The sequence below is a fragment of the Rhizophagus irregularis genome, chromosome 14 (genome assembly GCF_026210795.1).
Source record: "Rhizophagus irregularis chromosome 14, complete sequence".
Lineage (NCBI taxonomy): Eukaryota > Fungi > Glomeromycota > Glomeromycetes > Glomerales > Glomeraceae > Rhizophagus > Rhizophagus irregularis.
Genome location: NC_089442.1, coordinates 4141669 through 4159926, shown reverse-complemented (window position 1 = coordinate 4159926; position 18258 = coordinate 4141669). Strand labels below are relative to the sequence as shown.

At 30.9% G+C, this 18258-nt stretch overlaps 2 protein-coding genes across 2 annotated transcripts; one reads left to right on the top strand and one right to left on the bottom strand.

Annotated features, from left to right (window-relative positions):
• Positions 1 to 16319: 16319 nt before the first annotated feature.
• OCT59_006597 (uncharacterized protein) lies at positions 16320 to 16829 on the top strand (the record flags this gene model as incomplete). The annotated part of the gene is made up of 1 exon (XM_066141361.1): positions 16320 to 16829. One exon carries the CDS (start codon positions 16320 to 16322, stop codon positions 16827 to 16829), a length of 510 nt encoding a protein of 169 aa, XP_065998155.1.
• An 818-nt stretch (positions 16830 to 17647) lies between these two features.
• On the bottom strand, positions 17648 to 18064 carry OCT59_006596 (uncharacterized protein; the record flags this gene model as incomplete). The annotated part of the gene is made up of 2 exons (XM_066141360.1): positions 17648 to 17958; positions 18025 to 18064. The coding sequence occupies 2 exons, from the start codon at positions 18062 to 18064 to the stop codon at positions 17648 to 17650; spliced, it is 351 nt and encodes a 116-aa protein (XP_065998154.1).
• Between the last annotated feature and the right edge of the window lie 194 nt (positions 18065 to 18258).

Here is an 18258-nt window from a genome sequence, read left to right as displayed (position 1 = left end):
GTAGAGTTCATTTTTGAATTTAACCTAATATTTTATCAAAATATTACACACACTTAAGTTCTTTTATAGAGGACAGTTTCCTCAAGAACTTATTTGAAAAAAATACGTCAAAATCTGTGGATACAGCCCAGTTTAATATTGATAGAAAAGTTTGGCGAAGCAGCCAATCCTATGAACTTCACTTCACTAGCTTAAACTACGAATATACAACCCACTACCCTCTCGCTAATATTTTCTATAGCATTATATGTTTTGTTCAGGTCTTGGGAAAATTTTGCAACCCAATTCTTTCGTGATATAGGTGATGTCAAATATGATGAAGGTGTTACAGATGATGGATTAGATGAGTCATCTGAAGATGAGTCTGATGAAGATGAAGATGAGCTAATGGTCAATAAATTAGGATTACAAACACCAATTCCAGTAGTTGAAATGCCTCCAATTCTGCCTGATATGGAAATAACCCCTGTTGATCATACTGTAATACCTAAAAAATCCCAGAAGAAAGATAAACAAAAGCGCATACTACAGTTGATAAACAAGTCAAGAACCAATCAACAACGGCAAAAATATCAGTCAAAAATTCCCAAAAGGATAAGAAATCATCTGAATCTGAGGCCACTCAAATACTGACAGGATACGAAGCTGTCGGAGAGGAGCAAGAGCGAATCCAAGACATAATAGTTTACGATATTCCGTATACCTGAGACCTGCCAAAGATTTTAGCTGAGTTAAAACTATGGGTAATACTATCAAGTATTTGGTTAAATGCCAGTACAAGTATTAGACTCTTCGAGTCAAGATAGCACTATCTTCATTTGCCCTTTCCCAGATCTGGGAGGTATACCTGTGAGATAATTTCCTGCAAGTTAGACTTTATGAGAGAAATAATAACGTTCATGATATTCTGGAGGAAATGACAATAGCTACCTTGTGGTCAAACCGTAAACCATGTGAATTTTTAATGCAATGTGGTGCTAGCACATTTAAAATTATTCAGACAAGTAAAGGAAGGAGAAGACTGGTGGCATATTTCGAGAATTGGGAGACCACACTCAAGGCCTTAGATAAACCACCAGTTACCTTGCCATCAGGTAAGGAGTTGAAATGGTGTTGATACTCCATTCCTAACATGAAAAAAGCACAATTCAAACCAAAGACTAAAAATACAGAAATGTAAAGTTCTGGTAAGTAATCAGTCTAAGAGAAGGATAAACAACAATCCTTGACCAAAGCTTCTAAAGATAATAACGAGTTGAAGAACCTGAACGTTCAGAAGAAGGCAAAGAAATCCTCAATAAACAAGGGTGGTAATAAAGATAACAAGGAGGTTTTAGCAGAAATTTTGTCTTTAGAGGGGTTTATCCCAGTTGATTCCCTTTTTTTTATTTACCCAGTTCGTATGGGCAAACCTACATGGCGAAGTTTCATCTAGAAGTGTTTTACTCTTTAACAGAAGGTAAGGTCTTGTACCAATGTGTATGGGATGTATTATCATGTGCGCTAATGCGATAACGACTTTCTGAAATAAAAAAAAATATATATATATAAATCATGTACAAAAGCAGCATATACATACATGCAATAAATGCTAAACATACATGTTATATATGCTATATAAATGTGTTAATTTTAAGTAATATCTATACTGCTTACACTTCCCGCATCTTTGCCTCTTTGTTTCATCTATAACATCATGATCTATTATATTAACCTGTGTACTATCTTTCAATACTCATTTAGATCCCTTAGACGAAGACAATTCAACATTTGATTTAAACCTTTTTGGAGGTCATCTTTTGTGCTTGATAATAGCTGGGTTATTAACATCAAAGGGTTCTACTTCCTGAATATTCTTATTCTGTGTGTCATAGATAAAAGCCTTGAGTAAGTTCACTAACTTATGTTGCATATTTGTCTTAGATAACCCAAATAATTCTGCATAAATGGCTTTACTTGATTTTACAGATGGTTGGTAACTATGTGAATCAACCTGAAACAAAAAAAAGTGCTGAAAGTTGATACTTTTTTCTGTTTCTACATTTTCTTGTATTATGCCACATACCAGAATAGAAGGATGTTGTTGCAAAAGATCATTTGGATGAATATTAGTATTTAAGTACCATTAGTTTGGAATTATACTTATATGAAATATTGAATATTGGAAATAAGTACCAACACGAAGAAAGTGATGGCATACCAACCCTTAATTGACTAAAAGAAGACAGGTACATAAATGCGTTCCTTTATTAAGCAGAATCACATAATGACCTATTCCTTTAGTTCCAATTGCTCGTACATGCTATACTTCTATGATAGCTTCTGGTGGAATAGTTTTAATTAGTTATCTTCATTATCAGTTTTCATCTAAAAGTGTTGAAAATATGATTTAGTCACAAAATCACATATGGACGAAGCATAATAAAATCTAACTCAATATCAATAATCAACTCTATAAACTGTTGCCATTCTATAATCCGTTTTGCATCATAGCATACTGATTGATTCATTTGTGATCACTGTTTTCCAAGCATTACTGGTGTTAAGAAGTCTTTGATAATAGTATCCATTTGTCCAAAAAATCTCATATTCAACATTGGCATTCCAACTTTAGGTAATGCATTTCGTTCAATTTCAAATTTTTTAAGATGTTTTTCATTTTTAACATGATCTTTAATACTATGTAATAGATCACATAACAAGGTAGCTCAATCAACTTTTATCATGTATATGTTTATTCGATTCAATTCATTGTGTGCTTTGGGCTCCAGTAGTAAATTGTTTGTATATCCAGGATATTTCTTATGATTCCTTTTTAACATAGAGTGATTCAGATAGATATTTTGCTGCTGCTGGATATTGATCTACTAACTGATTTTATTTGCATTCAAATAGTTCCTCACAAAGAGAATTGCAATATGCATAGAACTTACGGTGAAATTCCTTAAACTGACTACCCAATTTTCCTTTAAGCTTTTTTCTGAGATTCAGATCAATATTGAAAATGCACAGTAGATTGGAATAAATCTCTTTAATTAAATTAAATGAATCATTGAAGGATCTGAATCAGTGAAGATAACTCTGGGATAAACTTCTGTTTCAGTCAGTATAGTATCAAAGATCCATCTATAAGTGTCTAATGTTTCATCTACAATAATAGCACTTAGTCTTATAATTATTATCAATTACTGTTAAGATGCATAGCATCATTTGAAACCTATTCATGTTATAAGTTGTATCAAGTATTATTATAACGTTATTGTATTTGTTATATAACTCCTTGAAGAAAAAGGGTGGTAATAAAGATAACAAGGCGGTTTTAGCAGAGATTTTAACTTTATTGCAGAAACTAGTTTAGCTTATGCTTTAATTAGCGGTTTTACGCATTTCAGAATTGTATTATTTTTTAGGATAGAAAATATTTATGTGTAGTGCCACAATTTCTTGAAAAGGGGACTTGTCCTCTCCACTTTGTTTATTTTTCCCAGTGTGTTTGCCTGGACCTTTATCGGACGTGGTAGTGGTGCAGTTCTTTTTTTTTTAAGAAGTTAGGGTCAGTTTCCAGCTCCTCTGGTCTTTGATGGTAGGCTTTATTTAGGTCGTATTACTTGTTAATCTATCCCTTTTTGTATTCCCAACCTGCTTCACATAAAATAAATAAATAAATAAATAAAGATTAATGTAAGTATATAAGTTATAAAATAAGTGTATTTTGGCCTGCCTTACAAGTTTACTTAGTGAAAAAAAGCTGGTTTTAAACACTGTTTTTGACTTTACATATGAATGAATAATCTTTGCGGATCATATCCAAAAATGGATGATGAAAATGAAAAAATTCAAATAAGTCAAAAATGGTATTCAAAACCCAGTTGTGCACTAAGTAAACTTGCATAGCAGGCTGAAATACACATACTATGTGTAACTTGAAAGTTTTATGTATTGGCGAAAAAGTTTTATTTGTAAAAAATAAATTTTTACAAGTCGCATGATCGAACACAGCTTTAGACGCCCATAACTTTAACTCCTTAAAATTAATATAGATTTTAAAGTAATTTATTTATATTGAATCATATGATATATTTCTATTTTTATTTAAGGAGTTGAATAAACAGGGTTTTAACTTGATTTTTTACTGGTTTTTGAAAAATTCAAAATATCAAATTTTCAAATTAAAAAATCATAGGGTGGTTTTACAATTTTGCAATTTGCTGTAACAAAAATCATAACAAAAAATTATTTATTTTATTTTTTTAACAATAAATCATTTTATTCATTAATTAATAATAAATAATTTAATTAATTAATTCTAATGATAATTTTTTTTAATTAAAAATCTATATTTAAATAGAATCTTCAAGAAAATGATCGATACCTTCAAGTTATTGCTGATGTGAAAACTTGTTGGAATTCATCATATCTTGCCTGGAAGTAATAAAGGATTTTATTAATATTATGATAACAACACTTTGTATTGATTCAGATAAACAAGCAAAAAAAGATGGAAAACAACTTAAAGATATTAATCTTACCGAAGATGAATGGAATGCAATTAGTGAGTTGATTTCAATTCTTGAACCTTTTGCTAATGCAACTGAATTATTAGGTGGTAGCCAATACGTAACTGTAAGTTTTATGTATCCTGCAATTAATGTAATAATAAAAGATGTAAAACCAAGTAATTCTAATTCTAATGAAGTGGAAGTTGTAGATTTTACTGAACCAAATACAGCATTTGATAATGATGTTAAAATTGCTAATAATCAATTAATACACCACAAGATTGTAAAAATTTAATTTTAAAAGTCAAAAGTGCTTTATATGAGTCCATTACTTACTATTGGAAAACAGGGTGGACATCCTTATATCACCTTACCGATTATTTGCTGATCTTATAGTAAATTGGATGATATCAGTTTTTAAAAGCTTTAGCTAAAGTCACAGAAGTTTGGCCGAAACTTGAAACTTTTATGGGTCATAACCTTCTTGAATTTCACATAGAGTCGTTCCTAAATTATTGCGTGCAAAAATTCCTGAAAAAGCCTTGTCACGAAACTTAACTAAGCAGCCCTCTTGTTAAGTTTCTACTGTAAAAAAAAAAGAAAAAAAAGAAAAAAGAATTCGTTTTAAAATTCTTTAAAAAAAAACATTAATATATGAAAGCTAATAATTTTAAAACTATTTCTAAAAACTAGAAAAAGAAGAAAATAAATGGAAATTAAAATTGTAAATTGCTAAAGCTCACCGGCGGTGATGGTCACCGTACCAGCATTAAGATGTATTTTCGACCGGAATTAAAACCCTAATAAAATACTGGCCAGAATTACATCATAATTTCATCATCGGTGATTATCACCACCGGTGATGTTTAGCAATACCCATTAAAATTTATTAAATTTACTACTACCACAAAATGTAAATACTAACTTTACGAAAAAAAATAAGTAATTTGTTACACGATTTTTTTATAGTTTTGTGAAACATCTATTTACAAGCCATCAAGCTATACTATTCTGAGGGGAATATCACTCAACAAAAAATCATGTAGTTTTCCAAAATATTTGGAAAGACCATCCTATTGAAAATTTGATATTTTGAATTTTTCAAAAACCAGTAAAAAATCAAGTTAAAAATCTGTTTATTTAATAAAAATAGAAATATATCATATGATTCAATATAAATGCACCCGCGCATGTGCGCACCCCTCCATTTTTGGTAATTTTTATGTAAATTTGTTGATCATTATTTATCACGTGACTGACTTTAGTAAAATCCCGATTTTTTTAAATATTCTGCCGCAACTCTTACATACATATTATAAAGCCTTAATAATTTATTTACTATGCGTATTTTTGCCTATTCTACAACTTTAGAATGTCATTTTTGACTTTTATATATAATATATCCATAGGGTGCGCACATGTGCAGGTGCGCACAAATTTTAAACCCTAAATAAATTACTTTAAGGTATTTAAACTTGCTTTTTTACTAATTCTTAAAAAATTCAAAATATCAAATTTTCAAATTGAAAATTATAGGGTGGTCTTACAATTTTGCAATCAGCTGTAATGTATGAAATAATCATATTTTAATAAATAAAAAATAATTAGAATAGAACAATTTGAACTTCAAAGTCACGAAATCACAATGTCCCAAATAACAATAAAATCACACACTAATTTTTATTTTTTCACTATAAAATAAAAGACAAAAATTAAATAAGATGAATAAATTTTACTAATACAGGTATTTTGATAAATACAAAAAAAAATCCAAGGCAGTAGAACATCAAGAGGCACATCTGAGAAAAAAATATTAAAAATGAATGATTCTACTAATACAAAAACTATACAAAAATGAAACAAAAGAAACCAAGAGACAAATGAACAGCAATCAAAATGTTTTGCATGAGAAAGAGAATTAAAATAGCAAAAAAGAGCAAGAGAAACAGAACAACAACATGAGGAACGTCTTCAAAGTATTCACAAAGGAAGAAAAAAGAAAAAGAAAATTGGGAAAACTAACGTAGACAAGCTGAACCTGTAAATTAAAAAACTGAAATGTATTAAAAGAACGAAACATCAACCAACAAACACGACAAGATCATAAAGGACAAGAAATAAAGGAAACTTATATGGAAAGTGATAACACGGATTCTGACTTTCAGCCTACACTGCATTCAGCCACCGCCATGATCAAGAGCGAATACCTTTATTAATGCTTGTCAAAAGGACATATAAACAGTGTTATTATGAAAAAAATACTGGGCATGCCAAAAAAGTTTTCTGAGGGTAATAATATGCATCCAGGTAACGTTCCCAACGAACTTAAAGGACTTAGTGAAATAGAAGAAATGCTTATTTCTCAGGGTTTCACTGTGATGACAGTATACCAGCTGCATGGTAGACAAAACGGCTATAGAGGACATGTGATTAATTTTCCTTAGGATATCTAGGGCTTTATGAAACAACTTTTGCGTGATCTAATATCTTTGGATGTTCTTGTTGTACGGCAGCAATCATCAAATAATTCAATGGTATTCAGGGATTTTACTGTATGAAGAAAAAACAATCCTTACTATGAAGACATAATAATTGACACAGATATTCTTCCATTTTCAACATGCTCCCACAATTTCAAGATGATCTCTTGATCGAATGCAAATGATAATTCTCCATCGCTATGGCCTGAGATTTAAGGTATACCTATAAACAAATTCCATACACCTAGTTACATGGTTAGAGCTTTCCCCACGCTTTATCCATATGGAAAGCTGATCTTTGTTCAGCACTTGTTAAAGAAGTAAAGCCTGCCAAATATTTCAGGCATCTTTTATGGTACAAAGATGGAAGATTTGCATGACATCCACAATGGAGATATTTTACTTTATAAGGTGGAGGGCATTACAAAAAGGACAAAATATACATTACAGCAGATTGCAAAATTGTAAGACCACCCTATGATTTTCAATTTGAAAATTTGATATTTTAAATACTTATTTTGGTAATAACTTTAAACTCCTTAATTAATTTATTTATTTATTCCAACAAGAGTAGTAATTCCTAACTAGTACAAATAATAGCTATCAATATACCAAAGTACACTTTAACTAAAAACCGTGTTTAGAATAGGAAAGATCATCCAGCACTAGGAGTTTAAATCCCTTGCTACTGGACCTCACTCTTTGATAAAGAGAAAGGCTAAACCTAGGTGAAACTTCGCTGCCTAGACTACCCATACAAACTGAATAAAATAAGGAGTAAACCGGGGCAAGCCTCCTTTAAAGCCAAGGACTTATAGAGTGAAATAAAAATGAAAACAAAAAAATTCTGCTGCTAAGGATGCACTATATTCTAATTAGAAAACTGAATCATAAAGAAACTTAGACTAATTTAATCTATGTAATAAAGTTAAAATCTCTGCTAAAACTTCACAGTTACCCCCTTACTCTTCAAGGATTTTTTTGCGTTCTTCTGAGAATTTGGGTTCTTCAACTGGTTATCATCTTTAGTAAGCTTGGTTGAGAATTTCTTATCCTTCTTCTTAGACTGATTACTATCTGTACTTTGTCCAGTATCACCAGACTTCTTGGTTGGAGTATTTTTAGTCTTTGGCTTGTGCTTCTTCTTCAAGGTAGGAACAGAATGTTGACATCATTTCAACTCCTTATATAAAGTAAGAAAAACTTGAGAGGTATCTAAGGTACTTTAACTCCTAAAAATTAATAAAGATTTTAAAGTAATTTATTTATATATATGCTGCCCAAATTATTTTGGGATGCCATAATTATAATTTTGGATGCTATAATACTATGTAAAGTGCCAAAATAATTTGGGATGCCATAATTAAATTTGGGATTTTACTTATAATTACAGCAGCCCAAAATAATTTGAGTGGCATGTATATTTATTTATATTGAATCATATGATATATTTCTATTTTTATTTAAGGAGTTATATATATTAGTTTTTTTAAAAAATATTCAATACAAAATTAAAATTTGTATACAGAATCTATAAAAATGTACAGTCGCGTCCGAAAGTGTTGCCCAATTACTTACAGATGAAGGCCATAATTATTAAGTCACTATGATCATCTCGGCATCCAGTGATCAGAATTCGACAAACAAAGGCTCATTGGATTCATCTCGTCAAGACGAAGTGAATGGTGGTTGGCCTATATCTCTAGGATCAATAGATGCCAAGATATAACTTAAAACATTCTTTACCTGAAAATTTTTCGAAACTCTAAATTTCACGAAATTGGGAATATCTCACTATCCAGTGATTCTATTCTGACAAACAAAGACTCATTGGATTTGTCTCATTGATACACGTCGAATGGTGGCCAGTTCATACATGTAGCATCATTATATCTCAGGATAAAGGCCAAACCATCAAAAAAATGTTTTAAGGTACACCTTAGTATCTATTAACCCTAGAGATATGAGACATTCACCATTCAACTCATCTTGACGAGACGAATCCAATGAGCCTTTGTTCATCGAATTCTGATCACTGGATGCCAAGATAATCACAGGTTTCCAGATGATTATATCTTTTATCTTTAGGCCAAAAATAAGCTAAAATTAAATAAAATTGCAACTACTAATTTTCCAACAAATTTATTTGGTTTAAACCAAGTAGAGAACATTTAAAAATGAACCAATATATTATCCAGAAGTGTGTCCCTCTCCCAAGAGCTGTAGGCGAATTTAAAGCTATATTAAAGAAAAAATAAAAATTTAAATAGTTCTGTTTTTGAGAAGGTTGCCACCCTGGCATTATGAAAATTTGATTTAGTATGAGAAACAAACTAGGTATGAATATTTTACTAATGTATACACTAGTGAAAAAATACAGATATTTTTGCTTTTGTCTTCATTTTCAAATCGGGCATCACTTTCGGACGCGACTGTACATAAAATATATATAAAACGTATTATTTTTGTATACATATTTCTTATAGAGATGCAATAGTTAAACATGTCAAATTCAAATTATCAAATTTTTAAATTAAAAAATCATAGGGTGGTCTTACAATTTTGCAATCAGCTATAATGTTAATATTCAGAATATTCAGTTGAAAGATATTAAGTCTATTTTTTTCTTGCATTTTTCTATATAGAATTGAAATATGCTTCAGCAAGATTGCTCAAACTAGTTCTGCTAAAAATTTCAGGTTACATTGCATTAAAGTATCAGGTTTTTATAACAATAGAGGAGAAGTTAGCACATTTAGTGTTTTAGATCTTTAGTTTAACACATGATGAAAAATCGGCAAACCCATTTTTTGCCTGGTATTAGAAATATAAGCTGGCTCAAAATTTGAAGCATTTGGCATAGTATTTTCTGCTATAGTTGCTTTAGTTTACATGTAAGCTTCATAAAGAATTGTACGAGTATTATAATCATATAATATCAATATGGTAAATTGGAAGAAAAGCTCTAGATGAAGATGATTAATTTTAGCCTCTTCTTGTAATATATATTGTTCATTTCTTCTTACATGTTCATTCAAAATAGTATTTCCAGAAATACATTTTTTCAATGATAGAAACAGGTGCTATAATTATTTTTAGGTATGAAAACTAAAGAGTCACATACACTACAATATATATAATCAGTTGATAGAGTGCCAACTTTATCACCTTCAATAGATGAATCTTTGAAAAAACTCTTTCTTCTTTTCATTTTTACGAAAATTTCTGCAAAAATTTTATTTAAATTTTTTCACTTTATTTAAAATTTTTTACATAAAATAAAAATGTCACACATGGGAGACTCAGTTGGAACACCTGCGGAGCTCTTTTTAGAGTTTATTGCCGAGAACGGTTTCCTCAAAACTTTGTTTGATAAAAACCCACAGCAACCTGTGGATAAAGCACAGCTTTTAGTAGATATGTTTGGCGAGTCTGCCAACCTGAACAACTTTGCTCAACAGGCGGCGGTGACGAATATACAACCAACCACCCTTTCGCTATTATTTTCTATAGCTCTTTACGTTTCGTCCAGGTTGTGGGATGATTTTGCTTCCCGTGCCTATACTAATTATGGTGACATGGGTGACTCAGAGTCGGAATGTCCCTCCGCTGATGACGAATTTGGATCTACTTTTTTATCAACTCTGAAAACTACACCAAAACCAGTACATATTACACCCCCAATACTGCCCGATGTGGAAATAACCCCTGTTAATCAAACTGTGACACCCGAAACTTCCCGGAAGAAATATAAACAAAAGGCACGTGTTGCAAAAGATAAACAAGTTATACACCAATCATTTACAGCAAATCCTGAGGCACAAACCCCCGACAAACAAAATACCCTATTTTTGGGGGCAAAAACTACCGCACCTGGGTCACACATATACTGACAGGATACAAAGAAAGCGATGATGAGCGAGAGCAAGTCAGAGACATTATTGTATATGACATTCCGTATACCTGGGACGTTGACAAAATCTTAGGAGAATTAACGTTATAGGCAAAACTATTAAGTTATCATTAAAACGGCAACACAAATATCAGACTCTTAGAGTCAAAATAGTTTTAAACTCATTTACCCTTTCCCAATTTAACAAGTTCTGGACGATTGACTTGGGAGTAAGGTTGCTTGCTGAAACCTAGGGGTTTAGGCAAGATGGCGTTTCGCCGAAAAGCGAAATTCTGCCGAAACTATATTAAAGTTATATTAAAAAACTGGCGAAACTTTGGAGAAAGGTGAAACTGCCGAAACTTATTATAAATGCCGAAACTGCCGAAACTCTGCCAAAACTATAATAAATCTATAGTAAAATTTTGACGAAACTAATCGTAGGATTTTGAAGAGATTTAGACAAGCAACCTTACCTGGGAGGTATACCTGTGAGATGGTTTCCTGCAAGTTGGACTTTACGAGAAAGAAAACAACGTGAAAAGTTCCAAGCTGTCATTCACGATATTCCGGTTGACATGACGATGGCTACCTTGTGGGCCGACCGTAAACCACAACTATTTTTAACGATGTGCGGTGCATGCGCGTTTAAAATTATACAAACAAGTAAAGGTAAGAGGAAGCTCGTAGGATATTTCGAGAATTGGGAGGCTACACTCAAAGCCTTAGGAACTCCACAAGCTTTCCCCAGAGTTGAAATGGTGTCGACACTCTTTACCTACCTTGAAGAAACCACCATCTAAACAAAAGGCAAAGTACGTTCCTGACAAGAAGCCTGGAAAATCCGTGCAACAGTCTGGTAACGTTAACCTTAAGAAGAAGGACCAGAAATCCTCGACCAGTGCTAAGAAGCAAGCCAAATCTATTAAAGACTCGTTGAAGGATCCCGAATCCCAGAAGTCGAAGTCCAATAAGAAGCCTAGGGATAAAGGAGGTAATAAGGATAACACGGTGGTTTTAGCAGAAATTTTATCCTTACTGCGAAAAATAGTATAGTTATTTCTGTCGGTTGACTGCCGGCGATTCTTACTTTTTTTCTTAATGATTTAGTAGTTATTAGAATAATAGATTTTATTCAGAATAGGCAGAATTAATAATTTTTTTTTTTCGACTGGGAACTCTCGCTAAATTAGTGTTTGAGTGTCTTTTTTTGTTCTATTTGGTTCGTAGCTTGAGTTGCGGCTAAGCCTGCGTTCCTTGTGGAGCGAGGCTAGGCGACCCCTTCGATTCGTTTGAGAGGTTGGGTTTTATTATTAGCTTGGAATAATGGTCTTACTTTGTAGGCTCTTGTTCCTATGTATTGTTGGACCCCAGTACTAGTCTTTATTTTAAAAATAAAAATAAAAATAGAAATCACCTTCAATATATCTATTCGTAGAAAAAATTTCTGGATTCTTTTTAAGTATTTTTCTAAATGGATCATGAATACGAGAGCATCACATTTCTGGTATTTTATGATCATATCTTTTTGTTAAAGTCATATTATATCAATTATTCTTCTATATTTTTCAAAGTTTACATAACTATAGCTTACTTGATTTAGCTACTATCTAAATCTATATCTGATATTAGCGTTTTAGTAGATTATAAGTCCTGTTCATTTCTAGATCGTATCGGATTGAAAAAATGTATAACCAATCAGATCATAGTTACAATTAAGCACAATTTTTATTGATCAGATTGGTTTATATATCCATAATAGCTTATAGGGCAAAAACACGTAGTTGTTATTTATTATGTTTATTATAAAATCGATCAAGGAAAAACACCAATTTTTGTAGATTGGCCTGACTGACCGCTGACCGCATCAGTAACCAATTATTTTGGGGTACAAATTTGCGATCAATCCGATCTGATCTAGAAATGAACAGGGCTATAGTAGATTACAATGATTTTATTGATTTTATAGTGTTTTTAGGAATTTTAAAAACTTATAGCAATTTATAGAAAGTATTACTGGTAGAATGCTGCCAAATCAGTATCCAATCAGATATAAGTCAGTAAGCTGATTTGTGTTATATTGGGTTCTGATTTTTCTTAACCGTGTTCCAATCAGATATCCAGATTGATGACAGATAATGGCATAATAGGGAACATTCAAATATTAATCAGGTATGAAATATAGGTATTTACCAGATATTTTTATTGGTATTTATTTTTATACTGAATTTTATTAATTTTAATAAACAATTCATTGAATTTGCATATTGAATTCTATCAATTAATAGACAATTTATTATATTAACTAATGTCTATAAAGTATTCAATCATATACATAATTTATCTTGATTTATTTTATTTTTGATATACTATAGCGCAATGTAAATACATGGGTAGATTAAATATAATTAATCTGAGTAATGCTATGCTATTCCATATAATTAAAACATCTAAGGCTCTAAGCTTTCTACCCTGGAATTTTTATATTGTATTTTATTATCTTTTGTATTCCTGAATAATATTTTAAAACCATATTTTTTGCATAACTTGGGAGATCAACAATGCATAAAAAAAATAATACTTAACTATTGCTTTCATTACTCTTTCTGTTAACTTCTGAAAGTTCTCTACCTGAAGTTTTGTTATGAGAATCAGAATCATCAAATACAGGTAATCTATTGTTATAAAGGTTATTTGCTTGTTTGGTTTTATTTCTATTATTAAAGACTTGATAAGATTTATAATATACTGATTAGAAGACTTGTAATTTAGTAAATGATTTTTATCTTCTGATGAAGCAGAGTGATGCGATTTTTTTTTTCTTTCCCTTCTGAGGATGATGAAGATATTGAAGCAGAACAATGCGATATATTTTTTTTCTTTCTTTTCCAAGGTTTACCAGAGTGTTTAGACTTATATAATTTATCTTTAGTGGATGAATCTAGTATTATAAAATAAAATATATAGTGTGATGGATGGTATCGTTTTAGAGTAGTTAAAGAAAAAAAATTCATAATGAAAAAGAGTCTTATTTATATTTTTTAAAATAAATTAAACTCGTTGATTAAGAGTTTTTGTATTACCTAAATAAAGCTTATTTTATTCACCGATTAGGAATTGATTATTAATATTAATAATACACATGTTTACAATTATTATATGTGATTTATAATTGATTCATTCTTAGATACTCCTCAAGTTTTCCTTAATAATAAGGAGTTGAAATGGTGTTAACTCTCTATTCCTACCTTGAAGAAGCACAAGCCGAAGGCTCAAAATACTCCAAAGAAGAAGTCTGGAAATTCTGGACACATTTCGAATTGTAATAAGCCTAAGAAGAAGGATAAGAAGTCCTCGACCAAGACTACTAAAAATGATAACCAGTTGAAGAACCCAAATTCTCAGAAGAAGGCAAAGAAATCCTCAAAGAGTAAGGGGCGTAATAGCATTAACAATGAGATTTTAGCAGAAGTTTTGGACCTATTACGTAAATTAAATTAGCTTAAATTCCTATCTAGTTATAGTTATTTTTCTAATTAGAATATAGTGCATTTTTAGCAGCAGAATTTTTTTTTACTTTTTATTCTACTCTATAAGCCCTTGGCTTTAGAGGGGGCTTGCCCTGTTTCTTCCTTTTTTTACCCAGTTTATATGGGTTTGTCTAGGCGATGAAGTTTCATCTAGGTCAAGCCTTTCTCTTTATCAAAGGGTGAGGTCTGGTGGTATGGTTAAATTCCTATTCTAGACACGGTTTTTAGTTGAAATGTATTTCGATATATTGATAACTATTATTTGTACTAGTTAGGGGTTACTACTCTTGGCGGAATAAAATAAATAAATTTATAATTGATTCATGTTTATGAGCTACTTATTGATTCTTTTTAATAATTTACTTTAGCAAAATGCCAAGATCATTGAGAAAATATACAAATAAAAAATGTTCATATGTCAAACCCAGAGAAAAGGTTTGATGTACATGCTTGTTGCACTGTGGTGGTAATAAATTGGTTGCAAAGAGGAATCATCAGGAATAAGAAAAGCGTCTTTAAACTCGTACTTCCAAATCTCGTGAATCTAAATTAACTTTGCAATCGATGGACTATATAAATAAACAAGAATCATCAAAATCAGATAAAAAATACAGGAAGAATGTTGGAAAAAATCTATACTCTACAAGTGATTCTTCTGATAGTTCATCCGGTAATAAGCAAATTCACTCTGATTCAGAACCCATTGTTATTCCAAATAATTGAAAAAGGCATGATCATTTTCATGAAACAGATGGGGTTCTGGGACAGCAGCTATCACATAGGTCTAACCATAATTTAGGGTATCCCCAGACCACCTCGCCTTGTTTTCTGATATGATATCATTATACCTGTTTTTCTACATATATTCCCAGGCATTATTACTATGCATGAATCCTTTCCAGATATCATAATTTTATGCTATATCAGATTACCTTTATAAGTGCCAAAGGTATGAAGGACACAAAGTGTTTGTAATACCAATGGCATGATTCAGCAATCAATTGTGGCATACTATTTTTATGATACTCTAAAAGTTAAGCCATTCTTGCTCTAACCAAAAATTTTTAACAGGAAGGCAACTAGATATGTTTTAAAGCTTTTCTTGCTATACAGTCAAACCTTTATATAATGATATGTCGGGACATATATGAAATTTTTAGAAAATATCATTATATCAAAGTTATACCAATATTTATATGTCCTCACATATAGTGGAAAATAAAATTTTATCAGTATATCAAGTTTTTAATAGTATATCAGTATATCAAATATCGGTATATCGAGGTTAGACTGTACAAAAAAATCTGGGACAACAGGTCTAACCAAAAGTCTAACCAAAAATCTGACCCAGGTCTAACCAAAAAATGTATAGCAGGTAGTCAACTAGATATGATTTTGTTCTGGCTTCACACAAGGATGACCACAAGGTGGGAAACATTTTAGAATTTATTAATTAAAGAAAAAAATTTTTAGGTTATTAGTACAATGTATCTAGTATGGTAACAAGTAATCGAGTTTGTGATAGATGTGGAAAAGCTTTTGCAACTCCACAAAAGTTTCGTGGGCATCAAAATAGAAAGTTTCAATGCAAGCCAGCAGTTAAATCTCAGGATCCCACACTGTATTAAAGATGTGAGCATCTAAAGATCTAGATACTATAATTTTAGTTCTAGACCCAATATGGTCTTCATCTTTTGAATTTGTGAAATAAGATATGTAGTTGCTCGTGATGTTTTTATATATGAATTTAGCTTCTGAATTCTTTAGTGAAGTTTCGGAAATGCCTAATATGTTAGTTAAACTCCTAACTTACCTTAGTAGGACCTGGTGATTAAAATCATTATACTCTACGAAAAAGAAGTACTCCACAAAAAGATAATGAATGGTTTGCTGATATGCAAGGAGATTATAAAGGAAGATGTGTGATATTCAATTTGTAAAAAGAGATTATGATCCTGCACGCCCACATACATCTCTAAAACATAAGATAGTATGGCAAGCTGATCTTAATCCAAATGTTAGAGATATACCATATTTTCCAAGTATAATAGCTGATACCCGTCAGAAAATAACAGAAATTCTTAAGAGTGAACTTGAAGAAAAGGGGCAAATCAAATCAGCCATCACTATATTGGCTACATATACAGAGAATATTGGAACATATAAGCAAGTTTATCATAGAGGAGTTATGTGTGTACTTCTTTTAAAGAATGATATAGATGGTCATTTAACAAAGACAGCAGTGGAAATCGAAGATAAAATTGTCAAATTTATGAAAGAAGGGTCTGGTTGGAAAATTGTTAGTATAGATGTATTAACTATTGAGATGTATAAACTGGATGCACGAAAATCAGGTGGACATTATGGCCTTAAACGAAACCAACTTAGACCAAAAAAATGGTTTCTTCAAAATACCCGACAGTTTTAAAGACCAATTCCATATATATTGGTCAAGTAGACAGTATGACAAATATAAGGGATCGGGAATGGTGTTAATATGTTCATGGAAATGGAATAAACATTATCAAGGACACAAAACTCATTCACCATATTTACTCTCAGCATACTTTTTATTTAGAAATATAATGTTTAGTATCTTGACCATTTACACGGTACCACAAGATAAGACAATTCTTTATGACGCCTTGGAGAAACTCAAAAAAGAAATGGGTGATGAAACTACGTGGAAAAAGTCAAACAATATAATACATATATTAATGGGAGACTTTAATTTAATCTCAAACGGCCAAATCGATCGCACTCCTCCACAACATATCTCCAAACCCAAATTTTTTAATGATCTTGAAACACTGGGACTTATAGACTCATATAGGAAGCTCAATAAAAAAATACTAGGGAACACTTATCACAAAAAAGGAGTTAGCACAAGATTAGATCAAATCTGGGTATCTGAAACCCACAGTAATAATGTATTAAATTTCTCAATTACTCCCTTGACGTATATCACATATAGTGACCATGACATATGGATTGCTATGTATGTATGTATGGTAGACAATGTATGGTGTATGGTGATTAATGTATGGTATACAGTATACTTTTTCATACGTACATACACTATTCAGTATAATTATAATTCAAAAAAAAATGTATGTACGTATGAAAAATAAAATTTCACGTGATCATACATTATTTTTAACCAATAAGAAAATTTTGCAATCTGATAAAATTAAACGTAATTTATATTTTCTTTATTTTGAAACAAAAACTAAATATAATATTTTTTTAACATTTGTTTCGATTCTCTAATTCTAATGCCTTAGCTTTAGCTTCCATCATTCGTGCTTCAGCTTCTTCTATTCGTGCTTTAACTTCACGCTCCTTTAATAATATTTCCTTTTCTTTAAGTTCCAGCTCAAGATTTTTTTTACAAATCTCTTTAAGTAATTCCTCATTGTCTGATAAAATATCTTCTCTTTCATGATTTTTCTTTGATTTAACGGACGTTCTACTACTAGAAGGTGATAAATTTCTTTTCTTTGATGATTTGGGCAATTTATTATCAAGAGATTCTTTATTTTTTTGAGTACGAGATGCTACATATTATAAGAAAATTTAAATTTTATAAACAAATAAATTAATGAGTAAATATATATTTTTACTTACTTTTACGCGCAATTGAATTTTATACTCTTTTAACATCACTTTTATCTCTATGAGTGTAAGGTACTCCTTTTTTATCATGAGTTTCAATTGTTGTATAACATCTTATATTGTACCTTTTCCCCCTTTAAGTTAATTTATAATAATTAGTATGTAATAAGTACTAATGTAATCTGTAATTAAAAAAAAAAATAACTAACTTTAAAATGGCTGATAATAACTTCAACTGTTTT